The sequence below is a fragment of the Scardinius erythrophthalmus genome, assembly GCF_964197995.2.
Source record: "Scardinius erythrophthalmus genome assembly, chromosome: 19".
Lineage (NCBI taxonomy): Eukaryota > Metazoa > Chordata > Actinopteri > Cypriniformes > Leuciscidae > Scardinius > Scardinius erythrophthalmus.
In genome coordinates this window covers 12,903,953-12,930,239 of record NC_138239.1, presented here as the reverse complement: position 1 = coordinate 12,930,239, position 26,287 = coordinate 12,903,953, and the positions used below count along the sequence as shown (strand labels likewise).

At 35.6% G+C, this 26,287-nt stretch overlaps 1 protein-coding gene across 4 annotated transcripts; it reads right to left on the bottom strand.

Moving 5' to 3' along the window:
- Positions 1 to 422: 422 nt before the first annotated feature.
- Positions 423 to 25,987, bottom strand: sh3yl1 (SH3 and SYLF domain containing 1). Of its 4 annotated transcripts, none has more exons than XM_081347585.1 (10): positions 25,629 to 25,987; positions 18,674 to 18,784; positions 16,342 to 16,455; positions 15,698 to 15,762; positions 12,976 to 13,088; positions 10,577 to 10,705; positions 10,283 to 10,433; positions 8,657 to 8,729; positions 8,378 to 8,440; positions 423 to 1,447 (listed from the first exon to the last, which is right to left on the bottom strand). In XM_081347585.1, coding segments are annotated over exons 1-10 (1,014 nt in total). In that variant the 5' UTR covers positions 25,630 to 25,987; the 3' UTR covers positions 423 to 1,253. The 4 variants fall into 4 exon arrangements, with proteins under 4 accessions (XP_081203711.1, XP_081203712.1, XP_081203710.1 ...); XM_081347586.1 differs by having other exon boundaries at positions 25,704 to 25,796; XM_081347584.1 differs by having other exon boundaries at positions 450 to 1,447; positions 10,256 to 10,433; positions 25,629 to 25,763.
- Positions 25,988 to 26,287: the final 300 nt, after the last annotated feature.

The window sequence follows — 26,287 nt, the reverse complement described above, 5'->3', positions numbered from 1 at the left end:
TAACCTCACCCAAGGGTCCAAACACATTCAAACAGCTAAAGTCTTGCAACAGTAACAACTAATAACCAGTAATGTTATATTTTTCACTACATATACATATTTATAAATGATATGTATACCTCTGAGGCAAAATTACATGTAAGTATAGCACGTAACTGAACATCCCGTTTCAGTTGTTTTTCTTTCCAGCTGTAAAAGAATTTGCATGTTGCCGTTACAGATCATAATTTGCTTATTTATAGAGAATTTTTTACAGCTGTGCACAGAAAGTGCTTCCTATTTGATTGCTTTACTCAGGATAAGATTCTTAGCTTGTATGACTCCTTGTGGGCAAGGAGTGTTACCGCCATTCATTATGAGCAATATGATTTATGTAATATAATATATTCTAACTTAATTTCTCTTATTTTAAGTTTTACATCAGCAACACAGACAAATTAATATAAGTTAAAAATGTAGGAAATTATCTTTATTAGAACTCATTTACATTTATAGACATTTTAAACCAATAGGAAAACAATCATTCATGTTTAATTAACATTTGTGCAAAGAGCAATAAATTAAATTATAGCACGGAAAGCAATCCCTCAAACACTTCCTTAAAAAAACACAGTTTTTCAAAGTAACAGATCAAGTCAGATGTGAAGTTTAAAAGTTTACAGTTCATAACACTTTAAATAAGGCATCTTTATAGTTTTCATAACCATTTTAAAGCTTTTCGTTTGTAGTAACATTTGTTTGCAACAACTGTTCACTGTTATAATCAGAGAATAAAAATGGCACAACATGCAGTTGTGTGTTTTTGCCGATGGCAAACCATTGTGCTATCATGTTTCAAATACCTGGAGCAATGCACTTAAAATATCACAATGTCACTTTTTATGCGTTTCAGTGATAATCAGTGTGTCTGCATAAAACAGCATAACTGTATTCCAGTGCAATCCTAAACTATAACATAATTAAAAATATAAATCTATAAAAAAGGAACGTTTTACTAGTCAACCCACACACCAATAATCAAACGGAACAAAAAATGGGGGAACAAATAAAATAATTCACCAATGGCAGGAACATTGAAAAACACCTGCTGTTATCCCTTCATACAACCCGTGAGAGGAACACTGACCTCTAGAGCTCCTAAAAATATACACCTCCTTCATAAACTTCATTTCAAACTGTGCAAAAGAAAAGGCCCCGCCAATGCCAGACATCATTTGTCATCAAATTGAGCTTTCTTGGGCATCTTAAGGTCTTCAGCTATAGGACACAAAATTGGCTGGGAAGATCCCAACCTGCCCTCGAAGTTCTCCCTCCCACCAGTCGTACTGGGACTCAGTTTTGGTGATAACATTGATGCGGTCTCCCGCAGCAAAGCTCAGATCCCCGGGCTGCTGGCCGCTGAACGGATGCACAGCTGTGACCACTAGAGAGCCGCCTGATGCTTGACCTACAACACAAACAGAGGAACCGTCGTCGTCTGGTTGAAAACACTGTTTAGTTATTGCAGGATTTGAAATTCTAATTAATTACAAATCAGTGTAAAGGCAATTTATTAAATTTAATATTATAACTAATGACTCTCAAACGAATTCCTCATTATTAAAGACAAGAAAACATTTAGTAAAACATATTCATTAAATTTAGTATTTATATATAAGTTATTGTAGCATTTTTAAATTGTAATTCTAATTACAGCCATCAGCATGAAGGCAGCAATAAAATATTTAGTAAAACATATTCATGAACTGATTAAAATGAAACTATTAATGCATAAATACATTTAAAAAAGTTCTACTATTGTATTAACATGTTTGTGTTCTCAAATGTTTATTATATGTAAACTTTATATATTTCTTTTATTTGCATTTGTAATTCTTTTGTTGAACTTATTTTGAATTTATTTAAAATGTATCCTGAATGGTATTCCAGCACTGCTTTGGAACAATATGTATTATGACTAAGGCTATTGAATTAAACTGTATGGTGCATTTAATGTGCTTTTCCTTAGGCAAATTTTTAATATCATACATATTTACTCATGATTATGTTAATATAATGTCACCCTTAAGCATGTCACATGCTTATATTAACATAATCATGAGTAAATTTGTATGATATTAAAAACTTGCCTATAATGTATTAAATTGTAATAGCAAATGGTCAACACTAGAGGGCAGCATGTGTTCTCTTAAAACAGTTTAGCCCACTTTGGTTTAGTTAATTGGCACACTCTCTCTCACACACACTTTAAACACCACAAAACTTTCCAACTCTAATAGATGGTGGTGTGCAACACAGTATTAACATCTGCAGATAATATCTGTCAGCCAGGGGCAAAACCCCTTTCTTTATCTGTCTATCAACATGTTAAGATATAAACAACTGCAATCATTTCTGCTGTCAGGTTAACAAACAGCAAACGTAAACCTTCAATTACTGAAACTCTTGACTATGTGATTTAACATATCAAACTGGAATAAATGAAAGATTTACAGTAATCGATATTATTCCTTCAATACATACAATACATTTTTTACCAAATTGCAAAACACTTTAGCCTAGTCTTGATGTCTGGTTAGACAAAGTGTCCAAAAGACGACCTTTGATTAGTGACCTAGAAATTTGAGCAGAATCTTAAAGTTGGCATGAAATGAAAATTCACCCTATTTTATAAATTATGTTAATGTTAACAATTCATTCGAGCATGTTTAATTTTTATCATTTATTTACCTCATCATTTCGAATTAAAAAGTCATAACTCGATCTTCCAGGGAAATAAAAGGACATATGCGAACCTCTCCACAGTGCCCATCGTTCCCATAAACCCAGGCCCTTTTTTTCTTTACAAATCGTCTGCAAGCTCACATTCAGATCTGCTTCATCCGACTCCCGGAAGAGTTGGCATGTCTGAAACGTATCATTTTTTGCTGCTGTGGAACACAGTCCATACAATGAAAGTCAATGGGGTCCAAAACAACAATGGACCCCAATGACTTTTATTCTATGGACAATTTTAATATATATAATTGGTGTTTCACAGAACAATCCATTTTTATTCTTTACGATAATCCGTTTCACTCTGATGTAGAAAAAATTAAATATTCTGTCGCTACATCCATTACATCACAACTATGTTTCCTTTATTTTATGTCATGACCAGTGGTGTAAAGTATCTGAGTAAATGTAATTAGTTACTTAAGTATCTTTTTGGCTACTTTGTAGTTTTATTGAGCATCAAAGATATTAGCAACTTTTACTCTCTACTTGACTACATTTTTGAATAAGTATATGTACACTCTACTCCAGTACATTTGTGATGAGAAATGATCTATTTTGTATGGCACCTAACTTTTTCTGCAGCAGTTTATTTCTGCTACAAAAGAGATGTATCTAAGGTGTTGAGAACTAGAGCATCTTTGAGCCCACATTCAGTACAAGTAAAATACTTAAATACTGTTACTTAAAATCAGATACTTTAAGACTTTTACTCGTCGTATTGGAATTGGTGACTTGTGACTTTAAATGGTCATTTTCGCTGTAAGGTATCTTTTACTCAAGTATGGTATCTTTTACTCAAGTATGGTTTTCAGCTTTAGACCTCTTTATTGTTTAAAACTTTTGAATTAACTAAAACTTCCTGCCTTATTTTCATTTTCAAAACAAATTTTGAATCCCAGATTTCCAATGTGGTTTTAGACTCTTTTTTATTGGCATCCAACATGCATCAAGTGTCACCAAAGGATGCGAACTGGAGTATGAACCCGGAGAATGGGGGAAAACTGGTGGCGGGGGGTTTTCAGGAGTGAAGACATAAGAGAGGAGCAGGGAATCAGACAGAGTTGGAATGTGATTTCACACTGTTGGCACCAGCTCTGAAATCTCCTGACTCCAAATAAACCTAAGGCATAGCCAAAAGCTTCAGTCGAGCCGTTTTTCACACTAAACGCTTTTGACTTGTATCCTAAAATAACTGCATCCATTCGACATAATGTTCATTCCCACTACCACAAGAGCAAGACATGACAAGCCGGGCGTAAGACAGCAATACAATCCAGAGTTTCTTCAGATCTGGAAGGGATGTGTATTTTGGCAGAGTGGTGACATTTGAGCTATGCGGTTTTCTACTTGCACACGCAATATCTGAAAAAGTGACAGCTCATGACAGGGAAGAGGGCCTACCATTTCTCCTATCCGCTGCTAAATCTCAGATTGGTGCGTGGGCTGAGCCCTATCAGGTACACGGTGACCAAATCCAATTGATGTAACCATAGATAATCGCTGGCACCTTATGGTGGAATGCAAAAGAGCTAATTAACAATTGACAGCCTGGATTCACTTCTCATTCCAAAGGAAAAGGGAAAGCAGGATTATTCAGAGAAACCCGTATAACAGCTGCTCAACGAGCCATTACACTCAACAAATCAAAAGCTCATAAAACATTATCCCTTTATAGACAAAAGAGTCTTTAGAAATCAGGGTGGCTCTCTAACCACCTTTTCCTAAGGCCAGGGATCCATCTAAATGACTGTATTATTTATAGCTTTAATGATCTGGAGGGCAAGGAGTGTTAATGAAACGGTGAGGAGTGAGAGTTTTCCCGGTCTCATTTTTCACAAATGATATCATGATAATTAGGGGGAGAGAAATGTCTGCCAGTAAAATAACAAGCAATGTCAACACACACCCAGAGACCTTTTTTTCAGCTTGTAACAATAGAGATAAGTATCTCTTTGACTCATCTTCGAAAGACTGTAGTCAGTTTTATCAAATCATGATGAAGTCTTTCTAGTAACACATCTGCAACTTCTATAAAAGTGGACAGAACACATATAAAAATCAAAAGTCATTCCCTCCAAAACATTTCATTAAAAGTGTTTTTCCCACTGTTAAGTTTAATGGGATAGTTCACCCAAAAGTGTCTTTTTAAACATTCCAAAAACTCACTTACGGGAAGTAGCGTCCCATCATGTGGGAGACTCCCGGAAGAGGTCTGAAACATGTTTATTTTTTTTTCTGCTGTGGAACACAGTTCATACAATGAAAGTCAATGGGGTCCAAAACAACAATGGACCCCAATGACTTTTATTCTATGGACAGTTTTAAAATATTTATATATATCTGGTGTTTCACAGAACAATAAAATCATAATCAAATCTTTATGACTTTCTTTCTTCTGTGGAACACAAATCCACTGAAAAGTGAAAACACTGAGCCTCTGAGGCAATTTCAAAAGTAAGCAACACTGGCTCAACCAATCGCAGAAGTTTAGGGGAGGGGATATGTTTGTTTGACCAATAGTAGAGAGCAGGAGGATTTGGGAAACTATTTAAAAACAATCACTATTTTTGAATTTCGTTTGGTGACAGTTCACTTTAACCGACACAATTGATCCATAATAAAACACTCTTTACGCTCTGCATTTGTATTGTTCTGTACGGTTTTGCTGTAGAACAATAAAAGTTAGCAAAATAAACGGGAGACATCTGTTGTCCTGATTTTGATGAAGTCATCCAATGCCGTGCTTTGACATACAACAGGTGTACCTGTCTACTTATCCTGAATTAAGCAATAACAACTGGCTGTTGAAAGACACATCAAGTTGTTGGCTAACAGTATCTGTTCCTTGTACAACTCATCTGGCTCGCTTACACAAGATCCTCCTCTGGCCAAAGGATTGCTGTTGGCTGATGGTTTAGTGTCTTATGCAGTTGACAATCGAAATCATGATTTAGGATGCCAGGTATGTGTTGATTTAGAATGACTGTTATCAACCAGCAGAATATTAACATGTAATTTAACAAAATCCGGTAATTAAACATCACAGCAGGGAATTGGACTCCTATTCCCACCTGAAGGAGATGCGAACAATGAAACCCTGTCTACAGCAGTCTCTAACTGTCTGGATCATGCTGAGGCACGTGCACATTTCAATCAATTACACATCTGAATCAACAGAGTTAAAAATAACTGAACAAATGCACCATAATAGCACCTAAATTAATTAAAAGAGTAAACACAGGAAATGAGGGATGTCAGCTAATCATTCTCAGGCTGATGTATGCGTGAGAGAAGTGGAGGTAATACTAAAATGCACATATTAATTTAGTTCTTTCAATCTAATTTTAGATTTAGTCGACTTGTGTGCACTTCAACAAGGAATTATTGTCTGAATTATTGTGTAAGTGAATAAAGCATCACTCATTTATGTAATTAGAAGGAATGCAAATGTACAGCCAACTTTTTTTTTTGTGGCAAAGCAGATATGTTTGACTGTTGGCATCCATGCGTTCAAGAACAACTTTACCTGGGACAACAAACCCAACGTCATTCATCTACGATCAGAATGCGTCTTTAGTTTATATTAGCCTTAGCACGCTTGATCAGGCCCTCTCTCATTACGTCATTCGCTCACACTGAATGAACTGCTGTTGCGCAAGTTAGGGACACCAGAAGAAAACACAACCTCTCGACATGCACTTCTGCAACAATCTGATGGCACTCTTGTTTCTTCTGACCATGAAGGACTTAAAGAGGACAGAACAGTTACAATCACATACAGGTACAAAAGCTGTTTTCCCTCCAGCTTGCTATGCTCACGATGGACAGAAACACTAGTATATTTCAGTTCTAGCCAACAAAGAATCTGAATATTCAGCGCTACAACCAAAGATTTGATACTTTACCACAATATATACTCTAAAATCAGCTCAAAATATCAAACATGTTTGATATCCTCTGGCTGGATGAAATCAAAGTCTGAAGTCTGTGCAACACTAGATGATTTTCTGTGAAATCTGTCAACTCCCAATGCCCAAAATCTGCCGACTTTCGGCAACTAGTGTCTGACTTGTAAAGACTGTAAATTAGAGCAAAAGTCACATAGTGTATTCCAGCCTTTAGACTATGTTTGTTTAAGATCATGGTTTTATCTGGCCTAATCAACTGAAAAGTGCCCCTCTAAAACCAGCAAACAGACCATGCTGACAAGACTGGAAGACCAACTAAGACCACAAAACCAACTTAAGCTGGTTTAAGATGCCTTTTCAGAAGGGTTATGAGCAACTTATTTTAATCAATAGTTTAAAAAAACAAGTTACTGGTGCGTTGCATCTAGCTGTTTTCTTAAGACTGCAGCATTTGCTTCCTTTCACTTGTCCTTTATGAGCAGAACACACTATAATCTCCCTTGAGTGTTGAGTGCTGTTGTTGGCTGTCTTGGACTTAAAATCACTGTGTAAATGTTAGCATTATAATGTTTTCATAATCAATCATTGCTGTCTTTTATACTTGTGTACTAAAGATTGGCACGAGTACTCGTCTGCCGTTTCGTTGGGAATAAAATGTACTGTTAGCAATAAAGTAGCCTTAAGGACTTATGGTGATTTAGGGCGGCATCTCCTTCAAGTTTGTCCTATTTAAAGGACAGGGAGGCAGCCAAATGTTTTGATGCTCGGGTCTGTATGTGACAAAATCCACCAGTCCTGAATCCACACACATCATCTTATTATTAAAATATCTCCCCTCATGGATAAAAATGTCATCTCACTGTGGGAAAGAATGCGTTTGCTGTGTAGCTGACTTGTGACATGGCAAAGAGCACTGAGGCCCTTCCTGAATAAAGGAAGATGGGAAAACAGCCAGTCTACAGTTCATGGCTTCTTTCGATATCTTCCCAGCCAGTCTGAATGGTTTTCTTCTAAACGGGGCAGGCAAAGCCACTCCGTCGCGTTTTTTTAATCTAATCCCTATAATTCAACTTTAAACACGGGCCTTTAGGAACCTAATGAAAATAAATGAGAATGTTAGTGGAGTTGAATTGACGACAACACAAATCATCCTCCATAGGCTGAGCTGATTAATGAAAGGATCTCACACAGCACTGGGTGTTTCTTCTCGTGCATTTCTGCAATTTAATTAGCCGTTGCTAATCTAGTGGTTTTAATCCACTTTATAATTTATCAGTGTCAAACGAAATGCATGACCACATTGTCATCTTTACTCTCACAGGTATTTCTTGTCGTTTTAAAAAGATTGATCTGATTAACCTCATCATATACAGAAGGAATAATCCCTTTTGTTCGGATATTCTGCTTGATAATATGCTTGAACAAGCAGGGTGGGCTACAAAACACACAGTCAAATCCTCTTCTGTCAGTTTATTACCATAGTCACAGGTGTGAAGTGTTTGTTTTAACAATAAGCATCATTTTACTTAAGTAGGGAAAAACACTCGTGGTTTTATTATCCGTGTTAGAAGCTTGTGTTAACAGAAATACACAAAACCTTTTGAATGAAATTTTCTTAGGCACTAACATAGTCCTCAAAATAAAATGTATTACAAATATAAAATAAAATAAAATAAAATAAAAGCACTCACCTGAGCTTTCAGCATCCCAGCTGTCTAAGCTCGGATAAAGAACTGGCTTCACAAATGCAGGAGCTGTGAAAATATAATTTCTATAAATATAGTTTTTAATCAACATAACCATAAAAGAGTCACCCAGAATCAGAGGCAAGGAGATGGCAACTTCCTTCTAATTTTACAACAACTATATGAAAAAAAGTCTTTTAGACCTATGCGAGTTCAGTCAGTCACCATATTTCTACTCTGAAAGATGAAATGCGTGCGGATCTGAGAGGTCACTCGGGGTCTTACCTTGAGTCCTGGGTGTGTACGAGGAGGCAGCTCTCTGTGTGGGAGGCCTAGGTCTAGATGGTGCTGAACTCATCTGTGAAAACAGAGACACCCGAATATACATCAACAGGCTTGTCTCTCACCCAGTGACCTTGATAAACAGAGACTGGCACTGAAGCCATAAAATAATCAATTAGTTCAAGTCAATGACAAAAAATGACAACTGAACAACTTTTTTTAAATTTGAATCAGAATGCAAGGACAGTTCCTACCTTAAATATTAATTGGATTAAATTATACAAGCAACTGAATATTCACTGTATTTCTAATAGTGCAATACTATTGTGCTATTCACAGACCTATTGATTTTGCTTCATTCCAACTTATAAAACTAAATAACATACTCATTACTATGACAGGGAATCAAATGGGTTGTTTAGACCTGATTTTATAAGACCACTGTTTTTTCCCCACATAACCCCAGTGACCAAAATGAAGTGCCAAGTGGAAAGCCTATATTACTGTCATCTACAGTGTTTTATAGAAGTCTGATTTATAGTAGCCATCAAATGAAGCTCACGATCACCTTCTAATGTGTTGAAAGAATTTGTCAGCAGATTATATTTCTCATGCTTTATGTAGGTGTAATTTCTTCATTTCAAACTCACGGAACTGCATACTTGTGAAAAAAGTGTGTACTCTATTGTTAAAGGGGTTGAACTAGAGGGGTTCCTGTGTGCATGACTCAAATGAACAAAATGAGTCAAAAAAATTGTTCATTTGACAAAAAAAAAAAAAAAAACTTGAGTCAGTGGAAAATAGTGTGACTTTAAATCCCATCAAGTAAGAGAGATTAAAGTTACTTAACCCTTCAAATGAGTGATGTTGTCAGTCAAATTAATGTGATGTTTCAGCGTGCAAAGACAAATCACACGGGCAATTTAAACAGAGCTAAAGAGTAGCTGAATGGGTGAGGAATATTTATTTTGTTGCTAATCAGGTGATACAAATGAGAAGTGTATCAATCCTGTAAGACTACTTCAACAGTGCTATTTCAACATGTTTTTCATTAAATTCCTAGCTATATTGCTACACACTATGATTCTTAAAGAAAAGACATGGGGAATTTGTGACTAAACTATCTCTTTCAGATCTACAGTTATTCTTGTGATTCATAGTCTGATTCACTCTAGTAAATCAGTTTGTTCAGACACAGTTCATGTAAATGATCAAATTAAATAATAACTAACGATTCACAACCAATTCACAGTTTAGAGTCCCTGTCCTGCATTTAACATATTTAGTGACAATGAAATATTTAGTTTAGTAGTAAATGCTACTCCATCACAAATTTTTTTTTGATGGTGTATTTATTAATGTATCCGTTCAAGTTTCATGCTATCACCCTGATAGCCCTGCTTGTTCATCCATTCAAAACTCTCATAGAGTCTCAAAAATCACCAGAAAGCTATATATTTTACATTATTTTATATTTACATATATTACATATATACATATAGTCTAGCGAACTACTTTTTCAAAAGAGAAGCAGGATTGTACTTAAACTACTTTAAAATTATGACTAGCTTGAAGCTTAGCCAGCTTTAGTTTGGGACCAACATGGGGCAGTAGTGCACAGAAAGTAACCTTGCTTGAAGCTGGCATGTGTTTGTTCTGCCAGTCGGTGGTGTATTTCTCTGTGTAGTCCTGCAAAATGGTGTACAAATCAAATGCTTCAGGTGGGGGTTCCACATCTCCATTGAGAATAGCAGAAGCACGAATGTCTTGGCCATAGAACCTATTCAAAAGTAAGGAACACATAAGATATTGAAACTACAGTATAACAATGAAAACACAAAGTAGGTCAAAATGTGAGGTAACATCAGAGCCTGAGGGCTTTATTTCAACATTTACACTCTTTAACCAATGACATGTGCTTACTTTCGGTTGGTTTCTTTGCGCTCAATGAGGTAAGAGCCGACGAGAGACACTCCAGCGTAAAGGCCGCGAGATTTGCAGTACGAGTAGACAGCCGCTGTACTGCGAAACGCCACATCTGCCTCCAAATTCCTGTCAAATATGCTTAGTCAGATTTGTTTATATGCAAGGAATAAACACTACACAGTCAAGGATAATAGTGGAAACGAATGGGAGGATGAAACTACACTAAGGGTAATAATCACTGGGATTTGGTGAGAGTAATGCAGACTCAGGCATACGATTATGTCTTAATAGGGTCTGTTTTTCTTTCACACTTAACATGTTTTTATGTTTTTAAACTTATTTTAAGTTAAATAATATATTTAGTTTTAAATATATTGTCAACATGAAATAAATTACTCATATCAGGATATAAGATGTTGGTCATATCGGCCAGCCCTACTATAAGGATTCGACATTAAAGTTTTTGGAATGGCAAAACTAGCTTTTAAAGAAACACTCCACCGTTTTTTGAAATAGGGCTTATTCACCTTCTTTCCTACATTTAGATAGGTGGGCAAATGCATTTTTGTTTCAGTGCATGCATTGTTTTAGTTTGACAGGGTCGGCGCTAGCTTAGCTTAGCATAATGAATGGAATCCTTTGTTGCCAGCTAGCATGTCCTGAGTAAAAGTGATACAAAAAATACAAAAACAGCACCTAATTACTTCTTGTGGCCTGCGTATTCACAACAAGTATAAATAGCGATGCAGATTAACACTAGGCGATTTCCTAGGCAGATATTGACTTATATATTAAGGACTATTTTAGGGGGAAGCACAGGCGAAGCACTGCTACTTGGGCATGATATGTCTGCGCCCAAGTAGCAGGGCTTCGCCTGTGCTTCCCCCAATATAGTCCCAAGTCAATATCTGCATAGGAAATTGCCTAGTGTTAATCTGCATCGCAATTTGTACTTGTTGTGAATACGCAGGCCACAAGAAGTAATTTTTTTTTTTTTTTTTTTTTTTTTTGGTATCACTTTTACTCAGGACATGCTAGCTGGCAACAAAGGATTCCATTCATTATGCTAAGCTAAGCTAGCGCCGACCCTGTCAAACTAAAACAATGCATGCACTGAGACAAAAATGCATTTGCCCACCTATCTAAATGTAGGAAAGAAGGTGAATAAGCCCTATTTCAAAAAACGGTGGAGTGTTCCTTTAACAAACTGTCTCAAATCTGTTTCATTGTCCACCAACTAAAGAGACCTTGATTTTGATGCAAACCTTGATTTTATTAAAAGAATGAGATGTGACATTTATATAAAATACATCCTAGTAGGTGGTAAGAAGGTTCTATTCCAAGAATAACTCATTTCAAAAGAGCACTTACACCCTGCAGTCACTGCTGCCAAACCAAATCCAAACCTGATCTAATCCAAACCAAAAACATCAAACACATCCACATTAACTGGAATCTTAAGGCCTAGTTTTCAAAGCCATACTGTAGTGCAGCAGGCAAACATTTAGTGTAATACTGCTTGCAGCTCTATTCTGGCGAGATCCATAAACAACAATTAAAGCAGTGAGAATAAAAAAGGACTTTCCAAACAAGCACAAACACAGCAGAATCCGTCAATAAAGGTAAAATTACCGATTCACCGGAGAACAATGCAGCTGTAATTTAAACTAGCACTACTGAATGGCTCTTAAAGTACAGTATGGACACCCTTCATTATCTATAATTCTCACAGTATTTTCCGCACAGGCTCATGCTTGTCAAATTATGAATGACTGTGTTGCAGGTGATAGCTTAAGCTGGCAGCTCACAACTGTATAAATTTTTTTGTATAAACATATCATTAGAGAAAATTAGTCCCTTGTGAAGTGATAAAGATATAGATGGCTTTTATATTCTGTTGATTTTATTTGAAATTTTCCGTAAGAGCAAGAGCTTTCCTTTCATTGCTATCCGTAAATGCACTAAATCAAAAATATTACAGCTAATTTATACCTTCAGAGAAATGCTGTCAAAGCCCTCCATCGCCTATGTACACACTTTAAAAACTTGCTCCAAGCAAATGGACTTCAATGCTCGATTTACAAACAAATGGAACACAATGCAACTCACAAACGCTCAAGGACTGCACAATTCTTTTCTCATCCCTGTCCACATTGCTTTGGCAGCACTTTCATAACATAAAACAATCATAATATCAATTTCTTTACATAAATCAAATCTTTCTTCCTTAAGCCATAACATGCACTTTAGTAATAAAAGTGTCATGTCAAATTACGACACTGATGCTTAACAGTGGACATTTGCTCAAAGCACTTACGTTTCCATACCTTGACTCTGCATTATTCTGACCCCTGGCAACAGAATGGGGTATTACACTGTAAAATCAACACACATACCTGCCAAGAGGCCCAACAGCCACAGTGCAGTTTCCTCCAAGCGTAAGATTCCCTCCTTTACTAAAGGCATCCACAGCTCTCCTCTGGTTCAATATGATGACAAAATCTGATGACTGGAGATAAAAAAAAGAGGACATGTGTCATGTTTTATGTGAAGCATTAGATGAATGGTTTAAAATCAAAAAAAGTATTTTTAATTTAATTTAATAAAAAATAGTATAAGAATGATAAGTCAATAATAATTTTACTTATAATGAATGTGAATGGTGACCAAGGGATGTAATTTCAAAGAAAGTTTTAATAAAATTTTTCTTTTTTTTTTTTCATTTTATATGACACATCTATGGTGTAGATATAGTACAGCTATAATGAAAAAGCTACTGGTGGCATTTAATGATGCATTAAGAATTTCGCTTAAACTCCCAAGGTTAAACTCCTTTCTGTTTCTTTACTTTGTGAAATGGACTTAAAGGTCTGGAATAAAGAATAATAATTAGTTTTTTTTTACTTTATACATTTTGTATTTGAAACCAAAAACATTTATGCATTGTGCCTTTACTTATATATAAATAAAAACTAAATTACTGTCATTATAATAAAATCATTTAATCAATTTTGTAGTGTTTTCCGCTTGTAGAATTATAAAAAACAAAAACAATTATTTTATAATTTAATTTAACATTTTCTTATTGTTTTATTTTTATATAATTTTAACTTTATACATTTTGAATTTTAAACCAAAAATGATAAGTCAATAAGAATTTTACTTGTACTGAAAGTTGACCAGGGGATGTCATTTCAAAGAAAGTTCATTTAATTTAATTTTTTTTGCTTTTTTTATTTTATTTCTATTTTATTTTAACTTTATACATTATGAATAAAAAAAAAATCAGACACTGTGTGCCTTTACCTGAATATATATAAAAACTAAATGACTGTCATTATAATCAAATCATTTAAATTCAACTCTGTAGTGATTTCTGCTTGTAGAATTTTTTTAAATCGTGCCACAGGTGTGCTGTAGATATAGCAGAATCTCACAATATAGCAGAATCTCATACTACCAGCCCTAAAACACATTTCATTACTCAGAACTGCCTATTCTAATCCCACAACTGACAACATGATTTTCTCTCTCCATTTATTAAAATCAGCTCAGGTTTCTTTAAGCACCAGACCATGTGATGTTAGTTAGTAGGCAAGTGTGACCATCATGCACAATCTAGCTATACATCACTCTGACAAGCACTCCGCCAACTACTGTGCATCTGTCACCAGCAAAACATTAAAAAGCTGCTCTATATTCAGCAATAGTTTTTAAGCTTTTTTAAATGCTAGTTGGTGTCGAAAGATTTGGACCGGTTTCAGACATGCTCTGGTTTTAATGCCTAAAGATAAAATCGATATTTCCTGTACTCCCTTGCTACTTATCAGGTGTGTTGCTACATACTGTGAGACAGAGACCGCAGTGCTAACCACAGCGCCTGAAGGCTACTCCAGAAATTAATCAAAAGTGTCAAGATGCACAGGCGCTCGGTACACAAATGACTCATCCGAGCTGCAATCCAAGGTCAGGAAACAAAGTGCGGCTTCTGCCTGATGCTGACAAATGACCTCGCTGGGCACATGCCACATGCACAGTGATTTCCTGTGCCAGAGATATGAGGATCCACTTTATGCTTTGAAAAATGATGAAGCCAGCACTTGAGCTAATAATAGCTCCTGACAAAAGGCTAACATCTGGTTTAGGGAAAAGGTCGTAATGAGTAATTCATAATGGGTCATGCTTTTACCTTGCAAGATTCAGGGAAGACTTACTGTTAATGTGACTATAATTCAAATCAAAAAGAAAACACAATTATTTTGGGGAGCACCTGTTTATTATTAGTAAATGGTAGTGAAATCTATTATCCATTCAGGTCATTTAATTATAAATCAAACTTGGAAGTAAAATCTTTTTTTTTTTTTTCAAGATTAAGTCCATAAAGTGTGGCTATGTTTTATTTGTATTATCATTTTGTTGTTGTTGTCAACGTTAATTATCACACAAAGGTCTATCAATTAGTTTTCTTTTCACTTAAGAAAATTAATTTGTTTTCTTCATAATTAAAACTAACCTATAAGATTATTCACGATAAAATATTCTAAATGACTGACAGATGATGGATGATGGGAAGAAAAAGAAATACAAAACAAGACAGCCAAGTCAGACAGGGCAAATATTTTAATGTCTTGATATTCTTGTCTATGCATGACTCAGACATTCTCGATGGAAAGAAAACATATTTTTTGCATGACATTGCATGAGAAGTAATTTACAAATTATACCCTGATGAGGAACCTATAGTAGTGTCTGCATACAGAGCATAATCCATAGGCATACAGCATAGTGTAGTCCAAGATGTTCATAAACATGTTGCACAACTGTTCTTGAACACTTTACTGACTCAAAATCTGTGAGACTTTTATTATCTACTACTAAGGTGCTTACCATGTTATAAGCTTTAGTCCTGTCCACACCTAACTTTAGATGTTTTTTTTAATGATCATTCATTTTCTATTGGTTAAAAAAAAACTTAATCACAGATGTTCTACTAAAGAACCCAAGATTAAAATTTCTTTTTTGTTTATTTTTAGACAATTTAGCCAAAAACATGATTTGTACCTGAATTAAAGAAATTGGTTGTTCTTTTAGAGAGTCTGGTGTCAAATAAAAACTTACCTCCAGACCAATTTCAAACCCTCCACCGAGTCCAGCAATGCCAATTGCTGAAGGAGCAGACCATCCTTCATAACAGAACGCAGAAAACAATTACACAATTTAACATTAAAAACAAAAACAAAAAAATTAATTTGGGATATACTAGAACTTTTTCAACAAACAAAGTTGCCAATATGGCCGTTCTTCAACTTTTTTTTTGATTAAAATATATAGTGCCCAAACGTGGGACTCTTTGTCCATTATAATAGCTATTACCAAAGTTTAAATAATGATTACTACAATCCAAAAAAAAAAAAAAAATAATCTGAACTTATTGTCTCTGAATAATGTAAAAATTCAATGAGTAAAAACAAGAAAAACACTAAAGTCAATGAAGCTCTAAATGTTTGTTAATTCAGTTTCGAATGTTGCTATAAGGCAGCTGCCAGACATCAATTACACCAAAACCCAATAAACTCCCCATTCTCACAAATTGGTCTATTTTGTCGTAATAGTTGTGATTTAGAGTTTATCTGAACATGTACTCTACAGTATGTCACAAACTATATAATCTCCTGACCTCACCAAGCAAATATAGGCCTACGTGTAAATATATTTTACACTCAGAATAAATGTCAGAATGGTCGTCAGTAAAACCCACTTACTTCCATCAGCGAGTCTTGCGATCACTATCCCACTGCCGCCCCTCGCAGTGATCATGAAACCTGCTTTGAAGACTGACAGGATGGCCAGTCCCTGAGCCTTGGCAATGACATGAGCTGGTGTCAGGTTGTGGAAAAGATAGAAGTAAATAAATAGGAGATATTACAATTGGACTTGTGCAGGCAAAACTGTTCTGAATCTAGACACAAGACACAAAAAAAGTGCAAATGCAAGATGAAACAGGTAGGCAGAGTTGATTGGTGCATTGTGTTTTTGCACAGGTTGCACAGATATGGTGAAGTTACTGAGTGAACTGCATTCATGTCACTTTCTGAAGACATGCATGAACAGATACTTGGCAATGGACCGGCAGAAAGACTGCTAGTCTTGTACACAAATGACATCAGTCAACAGAAATGCTAACTTTGGACTGTTAATAGCACTTACATGTCTGGCATGTGTGCTATTACTGCATCAGGATTAGCCTACGCTCTTAAAGCACAAGGAACCGTGGCTTCAACAAGTATTTTGACACAAATAAAAATGTATGAATGTCAATGCATAAACATATCAAAGTGGCATTTATTTTGGCACAACACCATTTTAAAAGGTACACTATGTAACTTTTTTGTTCAAAATTACTTAAATTTAAGTATTGAGCCAATACATCATCAATCCTTCCAAAAAGTGTTTGTCTTACCCTGATTCACTATGGTAATCCTAAGTACTACTCTCCATTGACAGTCCACGCAATTTTGACGCTTCAAAAAGTTCATAAGGAGATTGTAAAACTAATCCATATTGAGCGTTTTAGTTCAGATTTTCAGAAGACTTGATCGCTTTATGTGATGAACAGATTCAATTTATTCTTTTATTCGCATTTAAACATTGATCAGCAAACATAAACAGCTCAAGCGAACCTGCTTGACGTGCGTGAACAAGCCTCATTGGTTCTTGCTGAAGCTCAAACGTGCTGCATAACATGAGAATGAACCTCATTGGTTCTCGCATGTCAAGCGAACATGCATAAGCTTCCGTTTACCATATCTGATCTGTTCATCATATAAAGCGATCATGTCTCTTCAGAAAATTTTGACTAAACTACTCAATTCATATGGATTAGTTTTACGATCTCTTTATGAAATTTTGCGCTGACTGTCAATGGAGAGAACAGAAAGCTCTCAGATTTCATCAAAGATAAGATCGTAATTTTATGTTCAGAAGATAAACGAAGGTCTTACGGGTTAGAAACGACATGAGGGTGAGTTATTAATGACAAAATTTTCATTTTTGGGTGATCTATCCCTCTAAGTTTAAAGTATAAAACAACAGACGATGAGCATGAAATGAAGAGCATGTCCATAGTCAATATGATGAACTACACCTGTATGAAATTTGTGGGAACTTACTCATATGTAGAAACCACTTGGTCTGATATTTTATTATTTAATGCATTGACATTTTTAAGTGTTATTACTGTAAGGGTCTGTAGTGGCAAACAATTTTAAATCACTGAATAAGATACAAACATGTGCCAATTGTCTTTAAAGATTATTTTAGGTCAGCAATCATACAGAGTGGCTGTAGAGTGTGACAAAGAAGGGAGGGCATCCTTTCTTCGTTATAGTCTCTGAACAACATGTCCCATAACTAACACATTGCTGCATCCTCTGTTCTCTATAGTATAACAGTTCATTGTTCTATCAATGTAGCAGAAAATCATGAGACATCCACATGCAATCCTCGTGCATTATATTACCTTGACCTAAGTATCATCATGTTTTCTAAGATTCTATGAATGTAAGAAAATGCAAACATTTAGAACATATTACATTTCTTCTACAGGTCCAAATACTTTGTGGGTCGGTCCACTGTATTGTGTAAATAAAAAAAGAAAACTGAGAAATTCTGTCAATATAGTTAGGGCCCTCAAACAATCAAATTAATTCGATAATCATAATCAATATTGCAAGGTGTTAAATTAATGTTTTTGATTGATAATTGTTCCATATGGGTCGGAAGGAGTGATTAAACTAATTAATGTTTTTTTAAATAATGAATGTAATAATTTGTATATTAAATTGCCCTAAACAGAACATTTGCAATTCAAAAAAGTGAGTAACTCTTTTTAATGGATCTTGCAGTGCTTTTTCACAAGGTTTTCCAAAAACAAAATTTGGTACAAATATGATACTGATCCTTATGTTGTCAGATTTTAATCAATAGAAAAAAGGGATAAATTGAATTTGGTTAATTTAATGAATCCCCATCACTAAAAGATAAATGTTTCCCCATTGGTTTCTAATTGGTTTATGACAGCAGCACAACAGTTACCTGGAATAAGTTTGTCAGGCCCCATTCTGTTGGATATTTCCGTGAACTCTCTAAGGATCTTGCCAGCCTTCTTGGCCTCAGACTTTAGGTTAGCAGGAATAGGGTTATTCACTGTAAAAGAAACATAATTTTATCTTCCTCAGCTTCACATTCCAACATTCTGAAACGTCAAATGTATATAGACCAAATTTGTAGGATGTTTTGCATCTTCCTGAATGCTTTCAATTCTACTATGTTAAACAACTCTCCTTATGGCATCTGTTACTATGAACCTGAACTATATGTTTTAAATACCAAAATTATTTAAAGGCTATGGGAAATATTTAACCACTTGTTCAAGGTGACAGACTATGAAATCACCACAATTGCATGTTCCTCTATTATAAAGTCTCTCTCCAGCATTTTAATATGACAAACTGTAAATTATTCATTAATACATCAAATGTCAACATAACCCAACAGGTTATTTTGCTCACCTCATTGATAATTGCACTAATTATATTAGCCAGAGTCAGTCAGTGATCAGTGTGTTAATATTCATGCTGATGACTTTGGGTAAAAAAAAAAAAAAAAAAAAGTGTCTCCCATGAGTCACTGCCTGAGTCAGATTTGCCTTTCCTTCTTGTTGTTACTCATTACATCTTATCAAAGGCCATCTACAAGCCATGGAGACAATTACAACATATAGAAAGAGATGAGGTCAAAGTAAAAAAAAAATATGTCCAAGATAGAGAAAAAGAAAAGTCTCTTAAAATCTACTTTAAAATGCACTTGATTGAAATTGAAAAATTGAACAAAATTGAAAATGTTTGGCTAACGTGATGTAACTATCAAATAAAAAATAATAACATTTTGAATACAAGTGAGCGTACACATCTTAATCATTATTTTCAGAAGTTTTAAAATATATTTCTGTCATGACAACTCTCGAAGTGTTGGCATGGTAATGGATTTGACAATGTTGATATGTTTGGTCTTGGTGGAATAGATCTGCTATGCTGCTGCTGTTTACGGGACTTGCAACTGCCAATGCATACACAACACGCTGCTGTGAGCAAGTAAGACATGCTGCTGCTGTACAATATAGCGTCCATGAATTACCCGTAGCAGATCTATACAGGTGGAGCTGGGGAAGGTGGAGGGTTTCTGAAAGCGCGCTGCACTGCTTAGGCAAACCATAGACAGTAAAAGAAATGGACACAGCGACCCCATTGGATTCAACGGAGAAAAGTGAAGTCAATTAGAAGCACTGACTTCCTGATGGCTGAGCGTACTGCACAGACTCAAACTGAGCTTGACGACGTAGATGTGACGTCTGTCTTCTAGTAGTTGTGCCAAGAGAAATCTGAATCATTCCCTTCTGAAACTTGCAGAGACGGAGAGCGTGAGTAGGAGGTGTCCATGAGCTAGGAGCAGGAGCAACTTTTGCTAAGTATTCTGATTAATTATTTTGTCATTTTGCCTCCACGTCCCCCCGATTGCCCGCGAGCTTCTCCTCCCGTCCATACGGTAATCTCTCTACTGTGCGACAGAGAGTTGCGTGGTTATGACGCAATCGTTAGCCTATTTTTTACAAAAACTGCTTCTACGGGGCCATAACATAAGATACAAGGTAATGGAGCCTTTTATACATTTTCGTGTTTCTTTAGAAATAAATAATGGACAAATGGAGTCTTTAAACGCCTCAGATGTAAAGTTATTCGCTGTCAAAGTGACGCCAAAATGAATGGGAGTCAATGGAATTAGTCAATTAGTGAGGGTCTGCTAATCAATGGCGGCGCCCAGGGAAGCTTCAGTTTTTTATGAAACATTAGCCCCCTGAGGCAAACGCTACCCATGTATTTGAAGGTTGAGCACACAAGCTCATTGGCTACTGATACAGCAGGAACCAATCAGCTGCGCCCTATAGATAATGATGCGATTACGAGCAGGATGAGTTAGGACCTATTAGCCTGCGTCATCTAGAGTTTCATGACAGAACTTTGTTAGAGGCATATATTTTTATTATTTATTTTCAAGGCATTTTTTACTTTATGCCCAACAAAAATTTCCAAATGAATCACAAATTACACATATCTAAAAAGGGGTGTATGCAAGTATGACATTTTTAAAGTAATTTAGAATAATATGAATCTAAAAAAAAAAAAAAAAAAAAAAAAAACTAGTACAGTATAATACAAAAGCATTCCTTTTAAATACCACCACACCCTCATTTTGCGACAAAGATGAATGCATCACTTTCTATTAACTGATTTTTGATGGATGAATCACTGGATATATTGGGGTGATCAAGCACCCTTTTGCAACAAATAAGAGTTGCTTCTGGCATGTGCACCCTTTCTGTGGTTTACTCAGCGATGTACTTGCAAAACGTCACTTTCAACGTAGTATTTTCAGTTGAAGAATTCTTGGAAAACCAGCCACATCAACAAGACGATTCTCCTGTATGCACCTGCTTGAATATTTTAATATAGCAATACCAGGACGCCCACCAATTAGGCCGTTCTTTCCAACTAATGCTGCTCGAGACATTCTTGATTAGGCAGACTTTGACAAGTCACTAACCAATGATAAGTAATGACTTTATCTTGGCAATGTTTCAATGGTCTCATGAGGAAGTAGGAGCAAATACAGAATACTTCTTGTTTCAAGCTAAAATAAAAAGCTATAAATAGATGTTGGTAAATCTAATTCGCCACAAATACAGGACTGGATTGAAGTTTTAAAAAATATATTTACCATGGAGAAGATTACATTTTATGTGAACTTTCAGAGAGATAAATTTGTTGATTACTGGTTGAAATGGACTAAATGTATAACCCCTATTGAACCAAATAACCTACATTTTGGTTATAAGAATGTTTATTATATACGCATATGTGATGGTTCTGTGACTTCCTCCCCCTTCTTGTTTTTTGCATTACATCTGAAGATAATTTAAATAGATACATTAATTTGCTTCCTTATTTCAGGGATTCGTAACTCTAGTTACCCTACCAGTTACCCTTGTTTTCAAGATGAATGTTGTCTGAAATGTACCCTTTTTTATGCAGTAAAAAATGTAACTAAAAAGTAACAGTTTGACAAGGACTGTTGTAATTTGGCATTCTTTAAATGTTAAAGTGATATTGATGTCATCACTCAAATTAATCACTCAAGGTTATTTTTTTTAAATAACTCACCACTATCATATACTACTTTTACACAAGGGTCAAAAAGCTATTCACAACCATTTATGGCTCATTTAGATTCCTGGCATAAACATGCAGGACGAGTTGCACACAAATTACAGTTTGTTTGTTCAAGTTCCTAACCTTAAGAATGAGCAAAAAAAAAAGAATGATTCTTGCCTTCACATAAAAACTACCCCAAGTTCAGGGCATCACATGAAAAAGCAGATGACTAACAAAGAAGTCATTCACAGTTGCTTCAGATTATTTCCAAAGTAAAAAAGGAGGACCAAGTTCATGTTCTGTTTTTTTACCGATTAAAAGTGCCTACGAACCATTATTTATTTTAAGAAGCATATCTTGAAAAGAACTGCACACAATGTTACACAAGATATCTGAAAGTGAACTGGAGTTCTGAACTTTGTAAGACCTGCATGAAGACCAGAACTTGCATCAAATTGGTCATTTTTCACAAAGTGCTGTTTTGTAATAATCTCTCATTACATATATACATTGTAGCAGTAAATGCCAGGCTGCGGCTGGTAACACCTCTATGATTCTCTTTCACTCCCGTGATCTTTTAGTATTAAACAGCTGTGTGCTGTAAATTCTTCTCTAGTTTGTCATACAGCTGTTGATGTAATGCGCTGGAAAAATTGCTCTACTGAACTGCCATCAACGTACATAAAACTTCACGTGCTTTAAAACTGGGAGATACCTGAAGACTTCTACGTAAGTAACTTCGAATAGCATCTCATCTATCAGATATTCTGCCAAATCACCTCACAAAAGAATGTCTGTCTGAATCATCAGTCTAACCTGATCTCATGACGCGGTTTTAAAGAGGATTAGTACGCACTGAGCAATGTAATAGTGCTTTGTGGGATCAGGTGTGCTACAAGCAAAACAAAACAAAGTCAAAGGTGTATTAGTGATCTCATTTTCTAGAAATATTTACAATTCTGATCAAAAGTTTGGGGTCAGATTTAAAAAATAAATAAAAATATGTTCAACGTGGGTGCATTAAATTGATCAAAAGTGAGACCAAAGACATTTATCATGTTCTTTTGAGCTTTCTATTCATCACAAATCTTGGAAAAAAAGGTATCATGTTTTCACCAAAATAGTTTTTTAATGTCTCTTGAGCACCAAATCTGCATATAAGAATGATTGCTGAAGAATTATGTGAGTAGAGTATGACTGGAGAAACAACATTGTAAGAAGAGCGAACTGGAGTAACAACATTTCTAAATATTTTTATTTTTACTGTATTTTTTTACTGTATCATATAGGTATAACAGCCATCACAGAAAACCAAACGTTTAAGTTTTCAAGGCAAAACAATGGATCTATAAGATCAATGAATGTAATTTTTTTTTTTTGTAGCAACAGCACTAGCCCAAAAGGGGCAACCAAGAGGGTAAAAGGGTTTTGTCAACTGGACCGAAACCCTCTCACACAGGCCCTGGGTCAGTGGGCCATCCATTTGAGCCATGCTAAATGCAAATGATAAAATGCAACTAACCATATATTATATCATGCATATTTAAGATGGCAAAATGATCTCTGTAGTATTTTGGTCCAAATTCATGTCGCTTGTTCATCAAAATCAGCAGATCCCAACATGAACAGATTGCATGACATGCCTTTATCCTAAAAAACCATGAACAAAACTACACAACGTGAATGAAAATGCAACCCAAATATATTAAATACAGGTTGATTTAGAGTGAGGATAAACACAGTTTGTGTTTACCACACAAACAGACTGTGGTTAATTATTGGCTTCTGAGAACATTTGCAAAACAAACAGAACTTTGCATTTTGGTGGGCCTATGCAAGTCTGGGCAATATTAGTAAGTGTCCATGTTTGGTCTCAAGGACTTTTTAAAATTTAGTTTGTACAATAAACACTTTTGGTACTGTGCTGCACCAACTGCATGATGCCCAATGTAAAATCCGAGTCCTGAAGCAAAATCATTTGAGAAGCACTGCTAAAGAGCAATTGAAGCCCTATTTCCAACCCTAATGTCAGCTGCCACTGAATAATGTGAGCCTTGGGTCTTTTTCTGATTTATGTCTAATACAAGAATCCCCTCTTTCTGTTCTATAAGCCTACGGCTTTAATACATGTGTCTGCGACAGAAAAAGATGATTGTACTATTAAAAAAGGGAATTCAATCAAAGACACAAAAGTAAAAACAGCACTGAACTTTGTGAACTGAGAACATATGGATAGGGATTTGCAGGACTGATGCAGTTCTCTCTTTATTTTCTCAATGAGAACAATAATGCATACTGTAAACTTTGCATTATATAAATCGTCCGGCAAATCTGACAAGAAACGGTACCAACAAAGCTTTTCTCGGGGCATCTTAGTAAGGCTTATTACTGTCCCCAGGTAATAATGGATGGTGTTGTTTTCCACTCATTTCCTCATTCATGTAAAACCTGTGCTGTGACTGTCAGAGGGGGTGAACTAATAAATGCAGCTGTGGTGGCAAGCGTAACAATGAGAATATGATTTTTGTGATTACTACTGTACAAATAATTACCGCTTACGCAGATAATTAGTCAATCCGGGATTAACATAGCAATATAAAGCATGAAAAATGCAAATATGCTGGGACAGTGCAATTATATCTTAATTTGCAGTTGGAGGAGATAATGAACAATTACGGATGCAGCATTGATCCATAGAGAGAGAGCGCAAACATCTGACTGTCACTGACACTTACAGTGGAGGTTGCTTTTACACTTTAGACAAACAACTTTATCAGCAGGGTTCAAGAATCTTCATTCAGTGTTTTTTCCCCCTTTTAAATAAATGACTAGTGTTTTTTTTTTTGGGGGGGGGGGGGGTTAGCTAAAGGGATCAATTCAAATGCAAATGTAAATTAAGACGGAAATGTGGTTCTAGAATGAAATAAAGTCAAAAAATTGCACAAAGTATGATGGACACCATTAGTAAAGTATCACTATTAGGTTGAACTTGAGAGTTTTGTTGGAACCGTCTCGGTTCCATCAAACCCCTCAAGTTCAACCTAATAGTGATAATTTGTACCTAATTATAGCCTTAAAGCTTTTAAACACATTCGACATTTTTCATCATGCACGTTAACAAAGCTACTGGAATGTCGAAGGGACACTCCTGATCATGTCAAGCTATCTGCTACAAGGTGGAGAAATTAATATCTACTTTCCTACAGGGGTTAAATTAATTGCTTTTGTCAATCAAGACCGCAGACAACCTATCACGTGTGGCAGGCAGCAGTGACGTCAAATAAAGTGCACGTCATAATGCAGCTGGTATTTATATCATCCACTACCATGGTCATAAAAAAATAAACAAATAACAATAATAAAAAAAAAAATCTAGCTATAGGCTACTTAAAAAAAATAGATCACGGTATATTGACCACGGTAATGATATTTTACACTACGATATAATTAGGCTAACAGAACCAGTTATTATACTGTCTTGTCGAAGTCAACACAATGATTTTCTTTTTAACATATTCTGTCAGTTTTCCTGTTTGGGACCATCAAATATGCTCCATATCACATATACTTACCTTGACTTTGAATGAATACTCTGAAAATGTTTTGGGTATATTTATGTTTAATCTAGGCTATTTAGCAGAGATGTCATAGCCTACTTTAAAAAGTAGCCTAATAAACCAAAACAAATACCACTTCACAATAAACCGACTTGATTAGGCGTTACTTGTACACGTTGGGTTACCGATTCATCTCAGGGAATATGAAAAACCTTCTCTACTTACTTTTATCAAAAACGGACTTTATTCGCCAGGGTCGGGGACTTCTCGAAGTTTAAGTTGACTTTTATGTAGCCTCACCTGGTGTAAGTAGAGAAGCTAAAAGTGATAATGAACACTTCCGATACACCTGCCAAACCGGTTTACTGTAGCCTTAAAGGACCCTTAAGAAGTGAAGCCAGATATAATGTATTTCAAAACGTTTGGTAAATAATATGTATACATATTATTAAAGAATTTTGTGAACAAAGTCGCATGTCACAATTATAGACCATTATTTTAAGCCATAAAGAGATCACAGTTCTAGCGAGCTGTTTTGATTCAGGCAACAATGGGACACAGCAAGGAAAAATGACGTTTGGCACGATTAGGACCCCTAGCGCGCTCTGGTGTACACAGAAGCGCGTTCTGGTGAATTCAGCTATGCGCGTTGCGTGCCTGGTGGTTGCCTGTTTTTTTTACAGTCTATGCGTGAAACCAAACAGGCGCGTCTGCAGTTTTGTGATGAGTGACATTTCTCATTTATTTCAGTCAGTGTTGATTTAATAGAGGTATACTTAAATGAAATTGTATTATTAGGAAAAATCAGTGTGTTAAACTATCCTAGCTGATAAAAAGATAATTTTGCACTGGCAGACGAGAGTTTCTGGGTCGAGATTGAATAA

What these genes read in the sequence shown, in the direction of transcription:
- sh3yl1 (XM_081347584.1), bottom strand. An exon ending in GGTTTGAAATTGGTCTGGAG is followed by an intron (nt 13,089 to 15,697) that starts GTAAGTTTTTAT and finishes TTTTATCTCCAG; the next exon opens with TCATCAGATTTTGTCATCAT. An exon ending in GTACACACCCAGGACTCAAG is followed by an intron (nt 8,441 to 8,656) that starts GTAAGACCCCGA and finishes ATATTTTCACAG; the next exon opens with CTCCTGCATTTGTGAAGCCA.